The following is a 24,631-nucleotide window of genomic DNA, read 5'->3' as shown; positions in this document are numbered from 1 at the left end:
GTATATATCAATGATGTTGCTCTTGCTGCGGGCGATTCCCTGATCCACTTCTACGCAGACGACACCATTCTGTATACTTCCGGCCCTTCCTTGGACACTGTGCTATCTAACCTCCAAACGAGCTTCAACGCCATACAACACTCCTTCCGTGGCCTCCAACTGCTCTTAAATGCTAGTAAAACCAAATGCATGCTTTTCAACCATTCGCTGCCTGCACCCGCACGCCCGACTAGCATCACCACCCTGGATGGTTCCGACCTAGAATATGTGGACATCTATAAGTACCTAGGTGTCTGGCTAGACTGCAAACTCTCCTTCCAGACTCATATCAAACATCTCCAATCTAAAATCAAATCTAGAGTCGGCTTTCTATTCCGCAACAAAGCCTCCTTCACTCACGCCGCCAAACTTACCCTAGTAAAACTGACTATCCTACCGATCCTCGACTTCGGCGATGTCATCTACAAAATAGCTTCCAATACTCTACTCAGCAAACTGGATGCAGTTTATCACAGTGCCATCCGTTTTGTTACTAAAGCACTTTATACCACCCACCACTGCGACCTGTATGCTCTAGTCGGCTGGCCCTCGCTACATATTCGTCGCCAGACCCACTGGCTCCAGGTCATCTACAAGTCCATGCTAGGTAAAGCTCCGCCTTATCTCAGTTCACTGGTCACGACGGCAACACCCACCAGTAGCACGCACTCCAGCAGGTGTATCTCACTGATCATCCCTAAAGCCAACACCTCATTTGGCCGCCTTTCGTTCCAGTTCTCTGCTGCCTGTGACTGGAACGAATTGCAAAAATTGCTGAAGTTGGAGACTTTTATCTCCCTCACCAACTTCAAACATCTGCTATCTGAGCAGCTAACCGATCGCTGCAGCTGTACATAGTCTAATCGGTAAATAGCCCACCCAATTTACCTACCTCATCCCCATAATTTTTATATTTATTTACTTTTCTGCTCTTTTGCACACCAGTATCTCTACCTGTACATGACCATCTGATCATTTATCACTCCAGTGTTAATCTGCAAAATTGTAATTATTCGCCTACCTCCTCATGCCTTTTGCACACAATGTATATAGACTCTCTTTTTTTTCTTTTTTTCTACTGTGTTATTGACTTGTTAATTGTTTACTCCATGTGTAACTCTGTGTTGTCTGTTCACACTGCTATGCTTTATCTTGGCCAGGTCGCAGTTGTAAATGAGAACTTGTTCTCAACTAGCCAACCTGGTTAAATAAAGGTGAAATAAAAAATATAAAAAATAATCCTAATATAAATTCTCTGTCTTAGGTCAGTTAGGATCACCACTTTATTTTAAGAATGTGAAATGTCAGAATAATAGTAGAGAGAATGATTTATTTCAGCTTTTATTTCTTTCATCACATTCCCAGTGGGTCAGAAGTTTACATACACTCAATTCGTATTTGGTAGCATTGCCTTTAAATTGTTTAAATTGGGTCAAACGTTTTGTGTAGCCTTCCACAAGCTTCCCACAATAAGTTGGGTGAATTTTGGCCCTAAGTTGGGTGAATTTTGGCCCATTCCTCCTGACAGAGCTGGTGTAACTGAGTCAGGTTTGTAGGCCTCCTTACTCACACACGCTTTTTCAGTTCTACCCACACATTTTCTATAGGATTGAGGTCAGGGCTTTGTGATGGCCACTCCAATACCTTGACTTTGTTGTCCTTGCCACAACTTTGGAAGTATGCTTGGGGTCATTGTCCATTTGGAAGAACCATTTGCGACCAAGCTTTAATTTCCTGACTGATGTCTTGAGATGTTGCTTCAATATATCCACATCATTTTCCTCCCTCTTGATGCCATCTATTTTGTGAAGTGCACCAGTCCCTCCTGCAGCAAAGCACCCCCACAACATGATGCTGCCACCCACGTGCTTCACGGGTTGAGATGGTGTTCTTCGGCTTGCAAGCCTCCCCCTTTTTCCTCCAAACATAACGATGGTCATTATGGCCAAACAGTCCTTTTTTTGTTTCATCAGACCAGAGGACATTTCTCCAAAAAGTACAATCTTTGTCCCCATGTGCATTTGCAAACCGTAGTCTGGCTTTTTTATGGCGGTTTTGGAGCAGTGGCTTCTCCTTGCTGAGCGGCTTTTCAGGTTATGTCGATATTGGACTCGTTTTACTGTGGATATAGATACTTTTGTACCTGTTTCCTCCAGCATCCTCACAAGGTCCTTTGCTGTTGTTCTGGGATTGATTTGCAGTTGTCGCACCAAAGTACATTCATCTCTAGGAGACAGAATGCGTCTCCTTCCTGAGCGGTATGACGGCTACGTGGTCCCATGGTATTTATACTTTTGTACTATTGTTTGTACCGATGAACGTGGAACCTTCAGGCATTTGGAAATTGCTCTGAAGGATGATCCAGACTTGTGGAGGTCTACAATTTTTGTAGACCTTGGCTGATACCTTTTGATTTTCCCATGATGTCAAGCAAAGAAGCACTGAGTTTGAAGGTAGGCATTGAAATACATCCACAGGTACATCTCCAATTGTCTCAAATGATGTCAATTAGCCTATCAGAGGCTTCTAAAGCCATGACATCATTTTCTGAAAATTTCCAAGCTGTTTTAAGGCACAGTCAACTTAGTATATGTAAACTTCTGACCCACTGGAATTGTGATACAGCGATTTATAAGTGAAATAATCTGTCTGTAAACAATTGTTGAAAGAATTACTTGAGTCATGCACAAAGTAGAGGCCCTAACCGACTTGCCAAAACTAGAGTTTGTTAACAAGACATTTGTGGAGCGGTTGAAAAATGAGTTTTAATGACTTCAACCTAAGTGTATGTAAACTTCTGACTTCAACCTTATGTACTGCATTCTATGCTATTCTACTGTATATTAGTCTATTAGTTACTATGCCGCTGTGAGATTTGCTCGTCCACATATTTATATATTCTTAATTCCGTTCCTTTACTTAGATTTGTGTGTATTGGGTAAATGTTGTGAAATTGTTAGATAATACTTATTAGATATTGCTACACTGTCGGAACTAGAAGCACAAGCATTTCGCTAAGTCAAGCCATTGTTTATAGAGAAAATGCGAGCAGAGGAGCGAATGTAAACCAGGGAAAAACCACGCTAACCTCCCCTGTGCCCAATAAAAAACCACACAACCCTCCCCAAAGCAAAAAAAATAAGTTTGACAACCCTCACCTATTTTGGACCACCCCTCCCCCCTGTGAATTTCTATCTGTCCCTTAGCGATCTTTGGTTATTTGATGGTTACCTATTCTCACGGGTTCAAACTAGTGGCCTACCTACCTCAAGCCCAATTCAAATATAGTTTCTATTAGTCGAGGTCTTTGGGTTCAATTTTGCATCAACATTTTGCTTGTGTCCCAAATGGCACATATTCCCAAAATATAGTGACTCAGTTACAAAGTAGTGCACTACATAGGGAATAGGGTGCCATTTGCCGCTGGCCTGTGCATTCAGTGCAGACAGCTTGATATATTTCTATGGATTGTGTTACATAAGCCCAGTCTTTGGGTGACCCAGCTGATTGGTATTTGGTGGCCCACTTCTGGGACCGGACTGCTGATATAGATCAGTCCGAGTTCAGAACCAATGGAAACTCCAATGGAAATGTACTGAAAGTACAGGCTTTGGGCATTCACCTAAATAGATTTGTACTTATTCTTTACATACAGCATATAAAAAATATACAGTGCATTCGGAAAGTATTCAGACCCCTTCCCTTTTTCCACATTTACATTTTTTTAAGACATATTCTAAAATGGATCAAATAAAATAAAATCCTCATCAATCCACACACAATACCCCATAATGACAAAGTGAAAACAGGTTTTTAGAAATGTTTTCTCATTTATTAAAAATAAAAGATAGAAATACCTTATTTACATAAGTATTCAGACCCTTTGAAATTGAGTTCAGATGCATCCTGATTCCATTTGATCATCCTTGAGATGTCTCTACAATTTGATTGGAGTCCACCGGTGGTAAATTCAATTGATTGGACATGACAGTGCATGTCAGAGCAAAAGCTAAGCCATGAGGTCGAAGGAATTGTCCAAAGAGCTCCGAGACAGGATTGTGACAGCCCGCTTGGAGTTTGCCAAAAAAGGCCCTAAAGGACTCTCAGACCATGAGAAACACGATTCTCTGCTTTGATGAAAACAAGATTGAACTCTTTAGCCTAAATGCAAAACGTCCCGTCTAAAGGAAACCTGGCACCATCCTTACGGTGAAGCATGGTGGTGAAAGCATCATGCTGTGGGGAGGTTTTTCAGGGACTGGGAGATTAGTCAGGATCGAGGGAAAGATGAACGGAGCAAAGTACAGAGATATCCTTGATGAAAATCTTCTCCTATGCGCTCAGGACCTCAGGCTGGGTGAAGGTTCACCTTCCAACAGGACAAGGGCCCTAAGCACACAGCCAAGACAGTGCATGAGTGGCTTCGGGACAAGTCTCTGAATGTCCTTAAGTGGCCCAGCCAGAGCCCGAACTTGAACCCGATCTAACATCTCTGGGGAGACCTGAAAATAGCTGTGCAGCAACGCTCCCCATTCAATCTAACAAAGCTTGAGAGGATCTGCAAAGAATGGGAGAAACTCCCCAAATACAGGTGTGCCAAGCTTGTAGCGTCATACCCAAGAAGCTGTAAGGCTGTAAATGCTGCCAAAGTTGCTTCAACAAAGTACTAAGTAAAGGGTCTGAATACTTATGCAAATGTGATTTCCGTTTTTTATTTTTAATAGACAAAAAAATAAAAAATCTTTGTCATTATGGGTTATTGTTGTGTAGATTGATAGAGGGGAAACAATTCAATCAATTTAATCAATTTTGGAGGTTGTAACATAACAAAATGTGGAAAAAGTCAAGGGGTCTGAATACTTTCCGAATGTACTGTATACTACAAAAGGGACATTTTCTGAAGAAAATGTGTGTGCTTGCTTTAGCTTGAATAGTTAAGCATCATATCTACTTTAAATATACAGTACCAGTCAAAAGTTTGGACACACCTACTCAAGGGTTTTTATTTATTTTTACTATTTTATACATTGTAGAATAATAGTGAAGACATCACAACTATGAAATAACACAAATGGAATCACGTTAACCAAAAATGGGTTAAAACAAATAAAAATATATTTAATATTTTAGTTTCTTCGAAGTGGCCACCGTTTGCCTTGATGACAGCTTTGCACATGCTTGGCATTCTCTCAACCAGCTTCACCTGGAATTCTTTTCCAACAGTTTTGAAGGAGTTCCCACATATGCTGAGCACTTGTTGGCTGCTTTTCCTTCACTCTGCGGTCCAACTCATACCAAACCATCTCAATTGGGTTGAGGTCGGGTGATTGTGGAGGCCAGGTCATCTGGTGCAGCACTCCATTACTCATTCTTTGTCAAATTGCCCTTAGACAGCCTAGAGGTGTGTTGGGTCATTGTCCTGTTGAAAAATAACTGCAAACCAGATGGGATGGCGTATCGCTGCAGAATGCTGTGGTAGCCATGCTGGTTAATTGTGCCTTGAATTCTAAATAAATCAAAGAGTGTCACCAGCAAAGCACCCCCACACCATCACATCTCCTCCTCCATGCTTCACGGTGGGAACCACACATGCGGAGATCATCCGTTCACCTACTCTGCGTCTCACAAAGACACGGCGGTTGGAACCAGAAATCTCAAATTTGGACTCATCAGACCAAAGGACAGATTTCCACTGGTCTAATGTCCATTGCTCGTGTTTGTTTTATTATTGGTTTCCTTTTGTAATGGTTTCTTTGCACTAAATTCGACCATGAAGGCCTGATTCACACAGTCTCCTCAGAACAGTTGATGTTGAGATGTGTCTGTTACTTGAACTCTGTGAAGCATTTATTTGGGCTGCAATTTCTGAGGCTGGTAACTCAAATGAACTTATCCTTTGCAGCAGAGGTAACTCTGGGTCTTCCTTTCCTGTGGCAGTCCTCATGACAGCCAATTTCATCATAGAGCATGATGTTTTTCGCGACTGCACTTGAAGAAACTTTCAAAGATCTTGAAATTGTCCGGATTGACTGACCTTCATGCCTTAAAGTCATGATGGACTGTCATTTCTCTTTGCTTATTTGATATGGACTTGGTCTTAGGGCTATCGTCTGTATACCACTCCAGACCTTGTCACAACTCAAAAACATTAAGAAGGAAAGAAATTCAAAAAAATGAACTTTTAACTAGGCACACCTGTTAATTGAAATGCATTCCAGGTGACTACCTCATGAAGCTGGTTGAGAGAATGCCAACCTGTCATTAAGTCAAATTGTGGATACTTTGAAGAATCTCAAACATAAAATATATTTAGATTTGTTTAATACTTTCTTGGTTACTACATGATTCCATATGTGTTATTTCGTTGTTTGGATGTCTTCACTATTATTCTACAATGTAGAAAATAGTCAAAGATAAAGAAAAACCCTGGAATGAGTAGGTGTGTCCAAGCTTTTGACAATTAAGAATATAATCATGTTTCCTTTCCTTGGACCTGCTTCAAATAGAGCTTGATCATTTACTGTTTCCAAAGCCTCACAGAATATTGTTCTTGTCTCTTCAGAGGACCTTTCAATCAGCATATCAGTGTCTAACTCACAGATCACAGAGAATGTGGTAAGTGTATATCAAATACCGCATATTAGATATGTATAGCTACAGCTCCACAAGCATTCCTGATAACTGAGTGATTTAGGAATATTTAAAAATGTCTGCAAAATGTTAGATGGATTGTCTGTTTAGTGAAATATGTTTTTTATCTTTTTTTTTAGGATATCAGTTCAGTCTACCAGATCTTTGCTGATGAGGTCCTGGGGTCGGGCCAGTTTGGGATTGTGTATGGAGGTAAGTCAGACTGACTCTACAGTAGTTCCATTGGCTTTATGTACATTGTGAAGTGGGAAGGAAATTCAGCAACTCTTCAGGACCGTGGAAGTTGAAAAGAGCTTATTTTTTTTGCTTTTAACAGTAACAAAGCTATTTTTTTATCAACTTCCACAGTCTTCCTTAGAGTTTCTGAATTTCCTCTTCACTTCAGTTTGCTCCTCAATTCATGCACCTTGGTTGGAGAGCGTGGTAGCAGCAGAGTTCCCTTCCCTTTGGCTTTATGTACATCCATCCAGCCATGTTTTCTTCTCTTTATAGTGGCTTTAATTCACGGGGAGAGGGAGGCTACTAGCTTGTTTTTCTTTGTATGCTTTGCAAATAAACTTTTATTAGTGGAATTCCTCGCCGTCGGTCTATTCTATAGTTGGAGACAGAGGAAGAAATACAGACAGTTCATTTGCAACAGTCTGCAGGGAGTAGCCTGTGATTTATCTTTTTAATGTCCATGCTTAGGTAAACACAGAAAGACTGGGAGAGACGTGGCCATCAAAATCATCGACAAGATGAGGTTCCCTACCAAGCAGGAGAGCCAGCTGAGGAACGAGGTGGCTATTCTCCAGGTAGACAATGGACTGCGAAGCCTGGCTCTTTCACAGCCAGTCTAGACCCCGATAGCCTGGGAATCTGAAACTTGTTAGCTACGTTTCGCTATAGTTTCACTGAAGAACATTAGTAAAACGTAGAGATCCAGTTTGGAGTCCCGGGTTAGACCCTTGAAGAGCTATTCTGAAGAAATGATGTACTTTTTCTGATTTCAAAGTGCGTCTGTGGACCCTGGTATATACATATCTCCATTTGTGGAGTGTGTTAGTTGAATAAAATAAAAAAACATCTAATGTGAGTGCAGCACTATCCTATGCATAGTGGAGATCATCTGTCACCAAGCACATAGAGAACACGTTTCGGTATATCTTAGATCTCCTTCTCCCTAATTGCACGTCAGGGATAAATATTACATTTTGAATTGAATTAAATCCCTGTCTCCTTGCCTGTCAGAACCTTCACCATCCTGGGATCGTCAACCTGGAGTGCATGTTCGAGACTCCCGAGCGGGTCTTTGTTGTCATGGAGAAGCTCCATGGCGACATGCTGGAGATGATCTTGTCCAGTGAGAAGAGCAAGCTCCCTGAGCGTCTCACCAAGTTCCTAGTCACACAGGTCAGTTACAGAAAAATATCATTTATACTAATGAACCACAGTAACACTTTACGCAAAGTGTTTTTATTACTGTGTAATTGTTCCTGTACCCTAGAGATAATTACACAATCCTGGTAAGCCACTGTAATGACAAGTACCACAGCTCAGCCAATAGTAAGTCTTCCCATGTGCTTCCTGACCCACAGATCCTGGTGGCTTTGAGGCATCTCCATTTTAAGAACATCGTTCACTGTGACCTGAAGCCTGAGAATGTTCTGCTGGCTTCCGCAGAGCCTTTCCCTCAGGTGAGTACATGAGCTGTGCACCACAACAAGCAGACTGGGCTATTGGGCTCATTGTGATTTTGATTTATTTAACCAGATCAATTACTTATAATTACTTTGCTTACTAAAGCATTCAAAATGGAACTTACCCATAAGGAATGGCAGCACAAGGATGACCTTGGTTCCTATGTGTGTTCCTATAGGTGAAGCTTTGTGACTTCGGCTTCGCTCGCATCATCGGCGAGAAGTCGTTCAGGCGCTCCGTGGTGGGCACGCCCGCCTACTTGGCGCCTGAGGTCCTACGCAGTAAAGGCTACAACCGTTCCCTGGACATGTGGTCGGTGGGCGTGATCGTTTACGTCAGCCTCAGCGGGACCTTCCCCTTCAACGAGGACGAGGACATCAACGACCAGATCCACAACGCTGCCTTCATGTACCCTCCCAACCCCTGGAAGGACATCTCTGGAGAGGGTAAGAGCGAGTGGGTGTGTGCATCCCAAATGGCACCGTATTCCCTTTATAGTGCACTATATAGCGAATACGGTGTCATTGAGGACGCACAGTTTTTTTTTTCTGATCAAAAATACATGTTTTTTCCCTTCTTTACAACATGTCCAATTTTGCTTTTATGGATCATTTATTTTGAGAGCCATCTATAGCACTCTCGCTTTATAAGTAGATTCTAGACAATAGTCATGCACTGGCGCTTTTTACAGTCACCAACCCTGTAATCACCAAGTAATTGGCCATTACAGGATAAATACACTGTTGACTCACTCAGTGTACTTACAGTGTGATCTCTTGGGGTTTACTCCTGGTCAAAACTAGACTGTGGCTCCATCCCAAATGGCACCCTATAAGGCCCATAGGGCTCTGGTCAAAAGTAGTGCACCGTAAATGGAAATGGAAAAGGGTGCCATTTGGGATGTGGCGTGTGTTCCTATTGGGTTGACCAGTAGACCGCCTTAGTTTCTGTTTCCCAGGGTCGCTGTGGTTGGTCTTCACCTTTCTCAGTGTGGTCTTTTTCAGTCTCTCCCCTCAGAAGAAGAAGCCTACTGCTCAACTCTTTGGAATTGTCTTTGGAACTTTCTTTGTTACTTTGAGACTGATAATAGCGTAATATTTGTGTAGACTCAACCTAGAGGTAGCCATGTACACTATACAGTGGGGCAAAAAAGTATTTAGTCAGCCACCAATTGTGCAAGTTCTCCCACTTAAAAAGATGAGAGAGGCCTGTAATTTTCATCATAGGTACACTTCAACTACGACAGACAAAATGAGAGAAAAAAAATCCAGAAAAAAACATTGTAGGATTTTTCATGAATTTATTTGCAAATTATGGTGGAAAATAAGTATTTGGTCAATAACAAAAGTTTATCTCAATACTTTGTTATATACCCTTTGTTGGTCAAACGTTTTCTGTAAGTCTTCACAAGGTTTTCACACACTGTTGCTGGTATTTTGGCCCATTCCTCCATGCAGATCTCCTCTAGAGCAGTGATGTTTTGGGGCTGTTGCTGGGCAACACAGACTTTCAACCCCCTCCAAAGATTTTCTATGGGGTTGAGATCTGGAGACTGGCTAGGCCACTCCAGGACCTTGAAATGCTTCTTACGAAGCCCCTCCTTCGTTGCCCGGGCGGTGTGTTTGGGATCATTGTCATGCTGAAAGACCCAGCCACGTTTCATCTTCAATGCCCTTGCTGATGGAAGGAGGTTTTCACTCAAAATCTCACGATACATGGCCCCATTCATTCTTTACTTTACACAGATTAGTCGTCCTGGTCCCTTTGCAGAAAAACAGCCCCAAAGCATGATGTTTCCACCCCCATGCTTCACAGTAGGTATGGTGTTCTTTGGATGCAACTCAGCATTCTTTGTCCTCCAAACACGACGAGTTGAGTTTTTACCAAAAAGGTTATATTTTGGTTTCATCTGACCATATGAGATTCTCCTAATCTTCTTCTGGATCATCCAAATGCTCTCTAGCAAACTTCAGATGGGCCTGGACATGTACTGGCTTAAGCAGGGGGACATGTCTGGCACTGCAGGATTTGAGTCCCTGGCGGCGTAGTGTGTTACTGATGGTAGGCTTTGTTACTTTGGTCCAAGCTCTCTGCAGGTCATTCACTAGGTCCCCCCGTGTGGTTCTGGGATTTTTGCTCACCGTTCTTGTGATCATTTTGACCCCACGGGGTGAGATCTTGCGTGAAGCCCCAGATCGAGGGAGATTATAGTGGTTTTGTATGTCTTCCATTTCCTAATAATTGCTCCCACAGTTGATTTCTTCAAACCAAGCTGCTTACCTATGGCAGATTCAGTCTTCCCAGCCTGGTGCAGGTCTACAATTTTGTTTCTGATGTCCTTTGACAGCTCTTTGGTCTTGGCCATAGTGGAGTTTGGAGTGTGACTGTTTGAGGTTGTGGACAGGTGTCTTTTATAATGATAACAAGTTCAAACAGGTGCCATTAATACAGGTAATGAGTGGAGGACAGAGGAGCCTCTTAAAGAAGAAGTTACATGTCTGTGAGAGACAGAAATCTTGCTTGTTTGTAGGTGAACAAATACTTATTTTCCACCATAATTTGCAAAAAGATTCATTAACAATCATAAAATTTGATTTTCTGTTTTTTTTTTCTAATTTAGTCTGTCATAGTTGAAGTGTACCTATGATGAAAATTACAGGCCTCTCTCATCTTTTGAAGTGGGAGAACTTGCATAATTGGTGGCTGACTAAATACTTTTTTGCCCCACTGTATATACAAAAGTATATGGACACCCCTTCAAATTTCAGCCACACCCGTTGCTGGCAGGGGTATAAAATCGAGCACTTGTCTGGAGTGGGCAGACTGGGGAGAGCTTGTGCTGGATGGAAATGTAGATCTCCCTTGTTTCTCATGTTGATGTTGTGCATGTTTGTCCATTTACTCACAGCTACAGACCTGATCAACAACCTCCTCCAGGTGAAGATGAGGAAGCGCTACAGTGTGGACAAGTCTCTCAGTCACCCCTGGCTCCAGGTAACACACCTGGACATTGACTAGGAGGAGCTACCTTCAGTCACACCATGTCCGTCACATCATTTAAATGCAACACATCTCTATGGTGTTCACAGTTCACTCTGTTATAAAAAAATTAAAAAAGGACTCACTCCGTCTAAGGATCTATGATAAGCTACTTCTCCTAGGCTTCTTCTTGCAGTTTGCTAATGACAATACACTTAACCTATACGCTTCCCATCCCTCCTCCAGGATTATCAGACGTGGCTGGACCTCCGGGAGTTTGAGACACGCAGAGGGGAGCGCTACATCACCCACGAGAGCGACGACACCCGCTGGGAGGAGTACGCCGACAAGAGAAGCCTGCACTACCCCAAGCACTTCATCATGGCACCCAATCTGGACGACATGGAGGAGGACCCCTAGTGGCCGGGAGGACTGCCTGCAGGATGCACGTGTTTCAGGAGGAGTTCACAGGGCATCCTGGGACTCGGAGTCTCATGGCTAGTGCTTGGGTCCCTGGAACCTGCCACTCCTGGCTGAGACTGTCAGCTTAAACAGGCAGAGATGCATATATTAGCCTACATGTATGGGCATGAAGGTGTAATCGTGCACTATTACATGGAACAGACAGGAGGCGATGCAGTGGACAGGCAGCAGTGGGGTGGTACAGTACCATGACATGGGAACACACGATGGTGTTGTGAGGGAGGGGGTGATGATCGAGTATCTTTAGGTTGTTTTGTTTTCATCACATTCCAGAGACATGGCTTCTTTCTCCGCCGGCTGCCTTCTCTACAAGCCATAATATACAGTGTGTCTCATGAGCCTGAAAGACATACATTACCTTTGTGGGTTGGTTAGATAGGGATTCCCCCAGCAACAGTAATAAACATTTGCACTGCCTTTCAACCCAGAAAAGGGGTTTCTATAAAATATGGTTACTTTAGACCAAATCCTGGAGACCGAGAAACAGTCAAGCTTTTCAGCTTCAATAGCATATTGTTTTAATGTTGTTAGTTTAACATGTGTATTTGAAATCTCGTCAGGACTACATTCAATTGTTAGTTTACCATGAGAGTGCTAATTTTGGAAAACTTTTCTTTCTATTGGTTTTATGTAATGCTATTGAACTGGAACACTTAAAGGGATACTTTGGGATTTTTGCAATTAAGCACTTTCCTTCCCAAGAGTCAGACGATCTCGTGGGTACCATTTTTTTAGTCTCTTCATCAAGCATGAAGGAAGTAAGAGGTATTTTCGCAAGCCAATGCTAACTAGCGTTAGCGGGATATGCCTGGTAGTCTATGAAATCTACTAGCATGCTAGCAGTTACCATAGACTCCCAGTCATTGCGCTAACGCTAGTTAGCAATTGCACTAACAGTAGTTAGCAACTTCCTTCAAACTGCACGCAGAGACATAAAAATGGTACCCACGAGTTAATCTGACAGGGGAAGTAGATAAAGGGCTTAATTGCCAATCTCATGTAGTATCCTTTTAATACAAAATATGCTAATGTCGTGGATATTCACTCAGTGGCTAGTTTATTAGCTACACCATCCCGTTCACAAAAATGGTTCGCTCCTACAGACAGTGAGTCACGTGGCCGTGACTTGCTATATAAAGCAGGTAGACAGGCATCGAGACATTCAGTTACTATTCGCTTAAACGTTAGAATGGGTAAGACGAGTGACCTAAGCAACTTTGAGTGGGGTATGATTGTCGGTGCCTGGCACGCCTGTTCCGGTATCTCAGAAACGTCCGTTCTCCTGGGCTTTTCACGCACAACAGTGTCTGGGGTTTACTGAGAACGGTAAACGAAAAACATCTAGCCAGCAATAGTCCTGTAGGCGAAAACAGCTCGTTGATGAGCGCTTGAAGGAGAATGGCAAGAATCGTGCAAGCTAACAGGCGGGCCATGAAGAGGCAAATAACGGTGCAGTACAAACAGTGGTGTGCAGAACGGCATCTCGGAACGCACAACTCGTCTGTCCTTGTCACGGATGGGCTATTACAGCAGACGACCTCACCGGGTTTCACTCCTATCAGCTAAAAACAATAAGAAGTGGCTTCAGTGGGCACGTGATCACCAACACTGGACAATTGAGGAGTGGAAAAACATCCAACAAATCCCGGTTCCTGTTTCGTCATGTGGATTGCAGAGTCAGGATTTGGCGTAAGAAGCATGAGACCATAGGCCCATCCAGTCTGGTGTCAACGGTAGAGGCTGCTCAATTGGTAACAAGGCACACGTTAGATCCCTTGTTACTAATTGAGCAACGTTTTCATTTCCCAAACAATTCAGGCTGTTCTGGAGACAAAGGTGGTCCGACCCGGTACTAGATGGGTGTACCTTATAAACTGGTCACTGACCACATATATATTTATTTTGCTTATTCGGTGAGATGTTTTTTTGCACTTTTAGGTAACTGTAATCTCTGGCTCCCTTATTGGATGCCTTGAATGATGTTGTGAACCAATCAGCAGCTGCTCCACACGGTCTTATCATCCCTCCTTAGAAAAATGCCAGATAAAAAAAAATGAAGATAACTCAAGCCTGAGAATTCTACCCGTAGAAATATAATTAATAGAAGTAATTCTATTTTTAGGATTCTACCCTTTTTTAAATATATATATAACTACGAACATTCTGGATGTCATCTAAATGGAGTACAGTGCTAAGTGTCAGAAAAACATTGATATGATTGCTCAATGATAAACAAGCCTAGGAAATTGTAGATATTAACTCTGCTCTCAGCCATACCGTTAGCTTACAAATGTTATATTTTTTAATGAAGTAAAGATAGTTGATAAATGTTTTTCAAGTACCAAATGTATGATTTTTGTTCAAGAACTGATGGGCCTTCTCAAAGCTTTGCCTTATTTCTTTCCCTTCCTTGTTTCGTTACATGACCAATACCTTGTTGTTCCTTATGTCCTTTGTCCTGTTGTGTATGTATGGTTGACTGGGTCCAGAACTACTGCTGTACTCCGGTGAGAGGGCTGCATAGCCAAGTAGTCCAGCAGATTCACCACGGATGCATCCCAAATGGCACCCTATTCCCTATACAGTGCACTAATTCTGACCAGAGCTATTCCCTATATAGGGAATAGAGCGCCATTTGGGATGTAGCCAAACGTCTGAGCACAATGAAAGCATGGGAGGATACAGAGAAAGCAGCAGAGACATTTACTCCGTACTCTGTAATAATACAATGAATGCAACATGTTTGCTGAAGAGAGAAATCCTAAATGTGTCATAGAGAGAAGAGGGACATGGCTTACCATGCCTTCAATACCGTGTGCGTGCGTGTTACATTTTCTCTGTGTTTAGAGTGTTTTTCCCATCCCAACCTAAATCACGAATTGACCATGTCTCATTGAGTGATGGCCTTAATAACATACAAATCCATCAGAAATAAAATAGTAGGGACTTGTCATGCTCACCGCAGGATACCCAGTTAAAACATACAGTAAACGAGTAAAAAGAATGAATGCAGAATTAATTGACTGTGCAACTGTGCATAGGGAATAGGGTGCCAGTTGGGACATGGCTGCTATCTACGAACGCCACGCTCACCCAATTGGTTCAAGAGGCCAAAAAAATGCAGATTTTTATTTTGTGAAAACACCAAGTGACTTAAGTGAGACACCAATATGTTTTCTTCTCCCTCTCCTTACTTTGGTATCCGCCTAATTCGGTCTCAACCCATCACTTTGGACGGTGAAACAACGTTCTGAACTTCGCCATACAGTATACTGTATTTTCAGTATACAAAGTTCATGTAGAAGGGTAATGACTTAAACCTGAGATTCATTTGTAGTTTGTGTTGCCACTGGATTGGCAGATGTCAGTTTTTTTCTTTATTTCAATATTGACATATCTAATAAAACATTTTCTCGGACAGTACTGCAGAGAATGTACTCATTTCATTTGCAGCTCGTTTACAATTGGTCCTAATTTTCTTTAGTTATGTAAGATTACACAGTGTTGAAGACATTAGTAACACCTTCCTAATATTGAGTTGCACTCAGAACAGCCTTAATTAGTCAGGGCATGGGCTCTACAAAGTGTCGAAAGTGTTCCACAGGGATGCTGGCCCATGTTCACTCCAATACTTCTCACAGTTGTGTCAAGTTGGCTGGATGTCCTTTGGGTGGTGAACCATACTTGATACACATGGGAAACTGTTGACGATGAAAAAAACAGCAGCTTTGCAGTTCTTGACACAAACCGGTGCATCTGGCACCTACTACCATACATACCCTGTTCAAAGGCATTTAAATCTTTTGTCTTGGCCATTCATGCTCTTAATGGCACATAGTGCACTATATAGGGTACCATTTGGAAACATAAGAACTGGGTGCTCTTTTTTTATGGCTCTAATCTGTGTAATTAAAACCAAATGTCACAGAGTGCCAGTGGAGCCTGTCACATTTCATTGTGCCATATGTTAGATGAACAGAGCCATTTGTGGCTGGGGAAGAAAATAAATGGCTAACTACTGCTGTGTAATGATAGCACCACATGTTGAGGCCTACAGAAGGCCCCAGAAAACAAAAAAATGTCTGTTGCCTTTCTCAGAAATCGACACGTTCCTTCCAAGTATAAATATACTGGATTAAATACCATAAATATTTTCAGTCTTAATCAAATGATCACATAAAAATAAGGAAAATACTGCATTATGTGATTCCCAGACAAAGATGGTACAGCTATATAATATACACAAGAAAAATGTTGTGTGATGACTTTTAATCATCAAGACTTTAATATCTTAGCTTCACATTAGCCTCCCTTCAGTAGGACTGGCTGGTTATTTTGGCTACGGTGATAGTCCTGTGTAATGGTCTCTTTTAATTGCTACTGGGGCAGCAAGGGCGAGCCTGTCAGAGCAAAACACAGCATGCTGCGAGTGGCTGAATTGCATCCCAAATGGCACCCTATGCCCTATGTAGTGCACCACCTTTGACCAGGGCTCTGGTCAAAAGTAGTGCACTGCATAGGGAATAGGGTGCCAGTTGGGACATGGCTGCTATCTAAGAACGCCACGCTCACCCAATTGGTTCAAGATGTTAAGGCAGCCAGGCACCACGTGGCCCATTAATAGTTTCCTTCCAAAAGACAGGAGCAGAGCGGAGCCGTATTCCTAAAGCTTGAAACGCAGTGACCTGGGGTGACGTTCTTCTGACTGAGAACATTTACATTCCGTACCCCTCTGAATTACATGTTGCTTTAATTAACATATATATATGATAAAGAAAGACATCAGTTGCCATCGTCCCTCAGGGTGCATCATTCCTAGATTTGATTAGCACATAAGCTCAACTTTTCAAACTAAATTCAGACCAAACCCTATTGCTTCCGAAGGTCTTTTGTATATAATCATGGTATAGTACTAAATTCATGGGTGCGAATTTTAAGTGCCTTCACAGGCGAGTTCACATTCACAGCCTCTGCAGTGCAGTCTCTGTTGGAACCCATGGTGGGTCTCTGGCTACGCTTTTCACGAGAGGCCAAGCTCACTGAAGCTAGCCACAGGCAGGGGCGTTCTTCTTCTCACCCCCCTCGGACTGCTCAGGCCTGGTGAGCCGACTGTGGTTGAGCATGGTGAAGAACTGGAACCTCTCGCCCATCTTCTGGGGGTTGGTCAGCATGTCATAGCCCTGGATCAGCTCGGCCTTTATAGACGGGTCTGCACATTTCCTCAGCAGAACCTGAAGAGAAACCCAACATTGCAATTGGACAACGCTAATTGAGTAGAGGGCAAAGTAAAACGTTTATCCCAAGTGCTCTTGAAAGCCCCGATCAGCCAGTTGAAAACCATGAATGTCCACTTAACGTAATTGCTTTGAAAGAAACTGATGCAAACTTATTAGTGGGTGAATTTGTAACGAAACCAGGACAAAAAACAACAACTTTTTTTGTCCTGGATTTGCTAGGATTCACCCAAGTATGAAATGCTCACTTTGTAAACAAATGTGTTCCTTGCGCTTTTTGGGCGCAAGGAACATTTCTGGGATCTTTTATTTCAGCTCATGAAACATGGGACTAACACTTTACATGTTGGGTTTATATTTTTGTTCAGTATACAATAGTCACCTTAGCCCCATGTATAAATAAGTGGAATAATGCTGTGTGAACACAGGGTTTCTTCCCACCTGTAAGCTTGTATCGATGCCCATATTTTTCAGGAAGTCTCTTTGACAGACAGGCCCCACGCAGACCACCGTAGCTCTAGCCATCTTAATCAGGCAACTGAAGTCCACGTCAGCAGTAAGGTCAGCAGAGCCAGGGGACGCTAGGACATCATGGAGCTTATGATCTTTGAAACCCTGGGGGTGGGGGACAGGAGAGGCGGTCTGGTGTTATGACAACATGACGCATGACTACAATAGTTTGTTATTGGTGTATTGTTACATTTTCATTTGACTTAATTTGTTAGTTTTTATTTTTTATTATTCCAAATCAGGTGCTTCCTTTCACAAGCAACAGCTGATAATATCTTCATGTAGTCACTTGTGACATAAGCGTGAGCCGTCCTGAACCATGGACGCCTTGTTCACAGATGGGATTGTGCAGTTCCCTGCCACATGTCTTTTGAAGGAGGGGGCCGCTTGTTTGAACCTCCCCCAGCCCCCGTTTTCATCACACAATTTAGTGAGTCCCAGAGCCAGAGAGCCATGCAGTGAGAGCCCACCCCTCTTAATAGGGGCCAGATGAGGCTAGGTTAGTGTGGAGCACGAGGAACAGGACTGGAGGGCAGTTGACCCTGATTTCCGTGTGTCACCAGCAAAGGGCAAGAGAGGCATGTCGGCTTCCTGCATCGGTTTCCTTGTCGCTGAGGCTTGTTCGGCTAATCACATTACCATACACACTAAGTCAGAGACACACACAAACCGAGACCGTATTAAAACCTGCTGATAAATGGGCCAAGTTGGAGACATGATGGTACGTACTCTGAACGTGTCCATCTTGGTCCCGCCGTGCCCGTAGTCTGCAATCAGTGCTGCGCCCCCGTCCTCTGCGATCCGATTGGCCAGTTGCTGGACGATGACCCCTCCCTCCGGGCAGACCTCCACGAGCCGTCTCACTTCACCTGCCTAGGAGGTGAGGGGTTTCAGAACAAAAACAAGAGCGGCTCTGCTTACCTCGTCTGTGTGAAGCCCCGGCCAACACACAGAGGCCTGAGAACACACATCATCAATCATACATAGCTTCACTTCCAAATCATCTCCACTAAGCAGCACCGGCTCCAAGCCCCTTAGGCAACACAGAACCAAAAGGAGGGGCTTGCCTGGGTGGGATAAGACGCATCCCAAATGGCACCATATTCCCCTATATAGTGCACTACCCTATGGGCCCTGGTCAAAAGTAGTGCACTATATAGGGAATAGGGTGCGATTTGGGACACAACCTTAGACTAATCGGGGAACACATGTTGATGGGAAAAAGAGACTCAAGTGGAGTATTAAAAGCTATAGGCCTATCTACTTCTAATGGAAACTCCATTAGACCACAGTGATGAAAGAGCGGAGCACCAGAGACGATTATGTACTGCTTTTAACCATGGCGAGAGTAAAGAGAACAGCGTTAAGGTTAATAAACTCTACTACAATATGTGGAACCTGAGATACACATGCCTGTCAGGCACAGGCTGCAGCCATTAGTCAGGATCTCAAACCAGTAAGGGGGTTTCACCCAAGATCACTCATGATGTCAGGCTTTGGCACGCTGTTCAAAGCCCCTGCACTCTTCCAGAGAGACCAGATGAAATAGGTTGGTACTGTATACATTGCATAAACGTGGGTAATAAAAGACAGATGCTGGAGAGTCGTCAAACTTTTAAGGAAAAAGGAGTTTGTTGAGCAATTTGTGGGTGTGTTTGTGTCTATGTACCATAAAACAAAGGCTTAGGCAAAGATATTGAACAGATTTTTTTATTTTTATCTTTGTCATTTAAAAAAGTGAAAGGCCCAATGCAGCCGTTTTAATCTCAATTTAAAATAATTTCTGGGTCACAAAAGTGGCTGTTATTGGCAGAGAGGTTTGGAACTCTCATTTATTGGTCTATTAACTGATACCGCCTGGTGATGTCACCATGCAAGCCAAAACCAGACCCATGCAAAACCGGTTAAGTGTGAATTGTATTTTCAACCAGTAACTATCAGGAAATAATATTGATCACATTTCTTCACACTTTTACAGTGTTAGTTTCATCGGCTGTTGTACAATATGATACAAAACTCAAGAAAAACTGAATCAAAAACGTGATTTTCCTGTGTTTTACAGTTTACATACACCTTACGCCAAATACATATAAAACTCAGTTTATCAACATTTCTGACATTAAATCCTAGTAAAAATTCCATCTTAGGTCAGTTAGGATCACCACTTTATTTTAAGAATGTGAGATGTCAGAATAATAGCAGAGAGAATTATTTATTTCAGCTTTTATTTCTTTCATCACATTCCCAGTGGGTCAGAAGTTTACATACACTCAATTTACATACACTCATACACTCAATTATTTGATAGCATTGCCTTTAAATTGTTTAACTTGGGTCAAACGTTTTGGGTAGCCTTCCACAAGCTTCCCACAATAAGTTGGGTGAATTCTGGCCCATTCCTCCAGACAGAGCTGGTGTAACTGAGTCAGATTTGTAGGCCTCCTTGCTCGCACACACCTTTTCAGTTCTGCCCACAAATTTTCTATAGGATTGAGGTCAGGGCTTTGTGATGGCCACTCCAATACCTTGACTTTGTTGTCCTTAAGCCATTTTGCCACAACTTTGAAAGTATTGGGGTCATTATCCAATTGAAAGACCCATTTGCGACCAAGATTTAACTTTAACTGATGTCTTAAGATGTTGCTTCAATATATCCACATAATTTTCCCCCCTCATGATGCCATCTATTTTCTGAAGTGCAGCAGTCCCTACAGCAAAGCACCCCCACAACATGATGCTGTCACCCCCGTGCTTCACGGTTGGGATGGTATTCTTCAGCTTGCAAGCCTCCCCCTTTTCCTTCCAAACATAACGATGATCATTATGGCCAAACAGTTCTTTTTTTGTTTCATCAGACCAGAGGACATTTCTCCAAAAAGTACAATCTTTGTCCCCATGTTATTTCAATATAGGATTTGTATTTTACTGTGGATATATACTTTTGTACCTGTTTCCTCCAGCATCTTCACAAGGTCCTGCTGTTGTTCTGGGATTGATTTGCACTTTTCACACCAAAATACATGAATCTCTAGGAGACAGAACGTGTCTTCTTCCCGAGCGGTATGGCGGCTGCGTGGTCCCATGGCGTTTATACTTGCGTACTATTGTTTGTACAGATGAACATGGTACCTTCAGGAGTTAGGAAATTGCTCCCAATAATGAACCAGACTCTACAATTTTTTCTGAGGTCTTGGCTAATTTCTTTTGATTTTTCCATGATGTCAAGCAAAGAGGCACTGAGTTTGAAGGTTGGACTTGAAATACATCCACAGGTACACCTCCAATTGACTCAAATGATGTCAATTAGCCTATCAGAAGCTTCTAAAGCCATGACATCATTTTCTAGAAATTTCCAAGCTGTTTAAAGGCACAGTACACTTAGTGAATGTAAACTTCTGACCCACTCGAATTGTGATACAGTGAATTATAAGTGAAATAATATGTCTGTAAACAATTGTTTGAAAAATTACTTGTGTCATGCACAAAGTAGATGTCCTAACCGACTTGCCAAAACTATAGTTCTTAACAAGAAATTAGTGGAGTGGTTGAAAAAAAGAGTTTTAATGACTCCCACCTAAGTGTATGTAAACTTCTGACTTCAACTGTATATAAACCGAGTGTACAAAACATTAGAAACACCTGCTCTTTCCATGACAGACTGACCAGGTGACCCCTTAATTACTGTCACATGTTAAATCCACTTCAATAAGTGTAGATGAAGGGGAGGAGACGAGTTAAAGAAGGATTTTTAAGCCTTGAGACAATTGACATGAATTGGCATGGATTGTGTGCCATTCAGAGGCTGAATGAGAAAGTAAAAATATTTAAGTGTCTTTGAACAGAGTATCGTAGTAGGCACATCGGTTTGTGTCAAGAACTGCAACGCTTTTTTCCCCCCATGCACAACAGTTTCTTGCGTCTCTCAAGTATGGTCCAACTTGACACAACTGTGGGAAGCATTGGAGTCAACATCCGTGTGGCCAGCATCCGTGTGGAACACTTTCGAAACCTCGTGGAGTCCAAGCGCCGATGAATTGAGGCTGTTCTGAGGGGAAAAAAAGGGGAGTGCAACTCAAAATTAGGAATGTTTTAATACTGTTTTGTTCACTTAGTGTCCATTTCCACACTATGAGGTTGAAATAATACTGTGAAATTGATGATAATGCACTTGTATTGTAAGGTTTGTTTGAAAAGACCACTTGAAATTTCAGCCTGTTTTGGTGGTATGGAGTTTTGGCCTGCCTGGTGACATCCCATCCCCACTCAGACCACTCCCACAGTCCTACCTTTCTAGCTTGCTTGAGAAATTGCCCTTTCCTAATACGCATTTTTGTTTCTTTTTGACCATTTTAATTGAAAACAACCACAGTAAGGTTCTTTAATTGTTACACAGAAATGATTGGATATTGACATAAAAAGTTCAATAAAACCAGCTGCAATCATCAACACGCAGCACTCACCTGTATGAGCTGAGGAGAGGCAAGAGTGGGAGCTGGCACTATGACAAATCTCAGCTCGCCTGGCTCGTCTAAGTCAATATCCACCATCACCTCCCTCCAGCCCTTTGTTCTCTGTGTCCACGTCACAATCAATGGAGTAAATGTACATGGAATTTGTGGATGGGTAAGGCATCAAAGAACTCATGAGCAAGGGAGATTGCGGAAGCCTGTATGGAAGAAAAAAAAGTGCCAGTCAATAACAAATTCACACCCAGTAAATTAAACTCTTACCATAGCTAAATGACTAAGTATTAGAACATGCATCATTAGTCTCCAGCCAAGTTTCTATACTACGTCTACCTCTAGACACGTAATCCAACATGAGATTAACTACAATTACCTAATTTAAAACTATAGATTACTACCTCTGGGGACGTCATCCAGGTTGCGGCACCAGGAGATGGGGAGGCCTGTGGTGGTGGTCCCCTGGCGGTACACAGGCTCATCCTTCCTGGCCCACCCCTGGCTCTGGTCCCTCGTCAGAGCCTGGCTCAGTTTAGAACTCACCTCCACAAGGTGCACTGAGACAGCAGCACCACGCAGCTGACTGATGACCTGGACAACACAGACAGACAGACAGCGTATTGTTTAGCAGTTTAGCTTATTAGATTGATGGACTAAATGTGGAAATTGCTCCCTCCACTGGTCATATATTGAACTCACATGAATATGGTCTGTTTACAAAGCATTTGGCCATGTAGTAGTAGGACATAGCATCACGAGACTGAGCATACAGTACTAGTCCAAAGTTTGAACACATCTACTCTTTCATGGTTTTTTCTTTATTTAAAAAAAAAATATCTACATTGTAGAATAGTGAAGACATGACAACTATGAAATAACATATGGAATCATGTAGTAAAGCAAAAAATGTGTTAAATCAAAATATATTTGAGATTCTTCAAAGAAGCCACCCTTTTCTCTCAACCAGCTTCATGAGGAATAATTTCCCAACTGCCTTGAAGGAGTTCCCAAATATGCTGAGAACTTGTTAGCTGCTTTTCCTTCACTCTGCGGTCCAACTCATCCCATTTCGATTCCCACCCTACCTTCTCCGCTATGCAATCTTGTTTCCGAGCTGGTCATGGGTACACATCAGCCACGCTCAAGGTCCTAAACGATATCATAACCGCCATCGATGAGAGACAATACTGTGCAGCTGTATTCATCAACCTGGCCAAGGCTTTCGACTCTGTCAATCACCACATTCTTATCAGCAGACTCAACAGCCTTGGTTTCTCAAATGACTGCCTCGCCTGGTTCACCAACTACTTCTCTGATAGAGTTCAGTGTGTCAAATCGGAGGGCCTGTTTTCCGGACCTCTGGCAGTCTCTATGGGGGTGCCACAGGGTTCAATCCTCGGGCCAACTCTTTTCTCTGTATACATCAATGATGTCACTCTTGCTGCTGGCGATTCTCTGATCCACCTCTACCCAGACAACACCATTCTGTATACTTCTGGCCCTTCTTTGGACACTGTGTTAAATAACCTCCAGACGAGCGTCAATGCCATACAACTCTCCTTCCGTGGCCTCCAACTGCTCTTAAATGCAAGCAAAACTAAATGCATGCTCTTCAACCGATCGCTGCCCACACCTACCCACCCGTCCAGCATCACTACTCTGGACGGTTCTGACTTAGGTATTTGTAGTTGTCCACATATTCTAGGTGTCTGGTTAGACTGTAAACTCTCCTTCCAGACTCACATTAAGCATCTCCAATCCAAAATTAAACCTAGAATCGGCTTCCTATTTCACAACAAAGCAGCCTTCACTCACGCTGCCAAACATACCCTAGTAAAACTGACTATCCTACCGATCCTTAACTTCGGCGATGTCATTTACAAAATAGCCTCCAACACTCTACTCAGCAAATTGGATGCAGTCTATCACAGTGCCATCCGTTTTGTTACCAAAGCCCCATATACTACCCACCACTGCGACCTGTATGCTCTCGTTGGCTGGCCCTCGCTTCATATCCGTCGCAAAACCCACTGGCTCCAGGTCATCTATAAGTCGTTGCTGGGTAAAGCCCCACCTTATCTCAGCTTACTGGTCACCATAGCAGCACCCAACCGCAGCACACGCTCCAGTAGGTATATTTCATTGGTCACCCCCAAAGCCAATTCCGCCTTTCCTTCCAGTTCTTTGCTGCCAATGACTGGAACAAACTGCAAACATTACTGAAGCTGGAGACTCATATCTCCCTCACTAGCTTTAAGCACCAGCTGTCAGAGCAGCTCACAGATCACCTGCACCTGTACATAGCCAATCTGTAAATAGCCCATCCAACTACCTCATCACCATATTGTTATTTATTTTGCTCCTTTGCACCCCAGTACCGCTACTTGCACACTCATCTTCTGCACATCGATCACCCCAGTGTTTAATTTGGAGATACTGTAATAATTTCGCCACTATGGCCTATTTATTACCTCACTCAAAAAGTGCTTGTACATCCGCCTTCTTACGCCAACAACATTTCTGATTGGACAGTATTTGGGTTAGTTTGTTTTGCATGGCGTGGTGCCCCGGGTGAGTGAGAGTTCACTTCAG

The 24,631-nt window shown here is 42.8% G+C and overlaps 2 protein-coding genes across 2 annotated transcripts in view; one reads left to right on the top strand and one right to left on the bottom strand.

Moving 5' to 3' along the window:
* LOC115139630 (serine/threonine-protein kinase D3-like) overlaps positions 1 to 15,255 on the top strand; it is a 53,462-nt gene extending 38,207 nt beyond the window's left edge. The window contains exons 12-19 of the mRNA XM_029677232.2: positions 6,602 to 6,654; positions 6,810 to 6,882; positions 7,378 to 7,484; positions 7,921 to 8,082; positions 8,268 to 8,366; positions 8,549 to 8,816; positions 11,279 to 11,364; positions 11,596 to 15,255. Coding sequence (XP_029533092.1) covers positions 6,602 to 6,654; positions 6,810 to 6,882; positions 7,378 to 7,484; positions 7,921 to 8,082; positions 8,268 to 8,366; positions 8,549 to 8,816; positions 11,279 to 11,364; positions 11,596 to 11,769 — 1,022 coding nt within the window. The 3' untranslated portion in view covers positions 11,770 to 15,255. The remainder of the gene's footprint in view (positions 1 to 6,601; positions 6,655 to 6,809; positions 6,883 to 7,377; positions 7,485 to 7,920; positions 8,083 to 8,267; positions 8,367 to 8,548; positions 8,817 to 11,278; positions 11,365 to 11,595) is intronic.
* Positions 15,256 to 16,048: 793 nt separating this feature from the next.
* On the bottom strand, positions 16,049 to 22,787 carry LOC115140627 (protein arginine methyltransferase NDUFAF7, mitochondrial-like). The gene is made up of 7 exons (XM_029678974.2): positions 22,758 to 22,787; positions 22,428 to 22,630; positions 22,183 to 22,228; positions 22,037 to 22,147; positions 18,306 to 18,449; positions 17,508 to 17,681; positions 16,049 to 17,063 (listed from the first exon to the last, which is right to left on the bottom strand). The coding sequence occupies exons 1-7, from the start codon at positions 22,785 to 22,787 to the stop codon at positions 16,878 to 16,880; spliced, it is 894 nt and encodes a 297-aa protein (XP_029534834.2). The 3' UTR covers positions 16,049 to 16,877.
* Positions 22,788 to 24,631: the final 1,844 nt, after the last annotated feature.

Source organism: Oncorhynchus nerka, linkage group LG13 (assembly GCF_034236695.1).
Source record: "Oncorhynchus nerka isolate Pitt River linkage group LG13, Oner_Uvic_2.0, whole genome shotgun sequence".
NCBI lineage: Eukaryota > Metazoa > Chordata > Actinopteri > Salmoniformes > Salmonidae > Oncorhynchus > Oncorhynchus nerka.
Note: the sequence above shows the minus strand (reverse complement) of the source record. Positions and strands in the feature narration are given on the sequence as shown.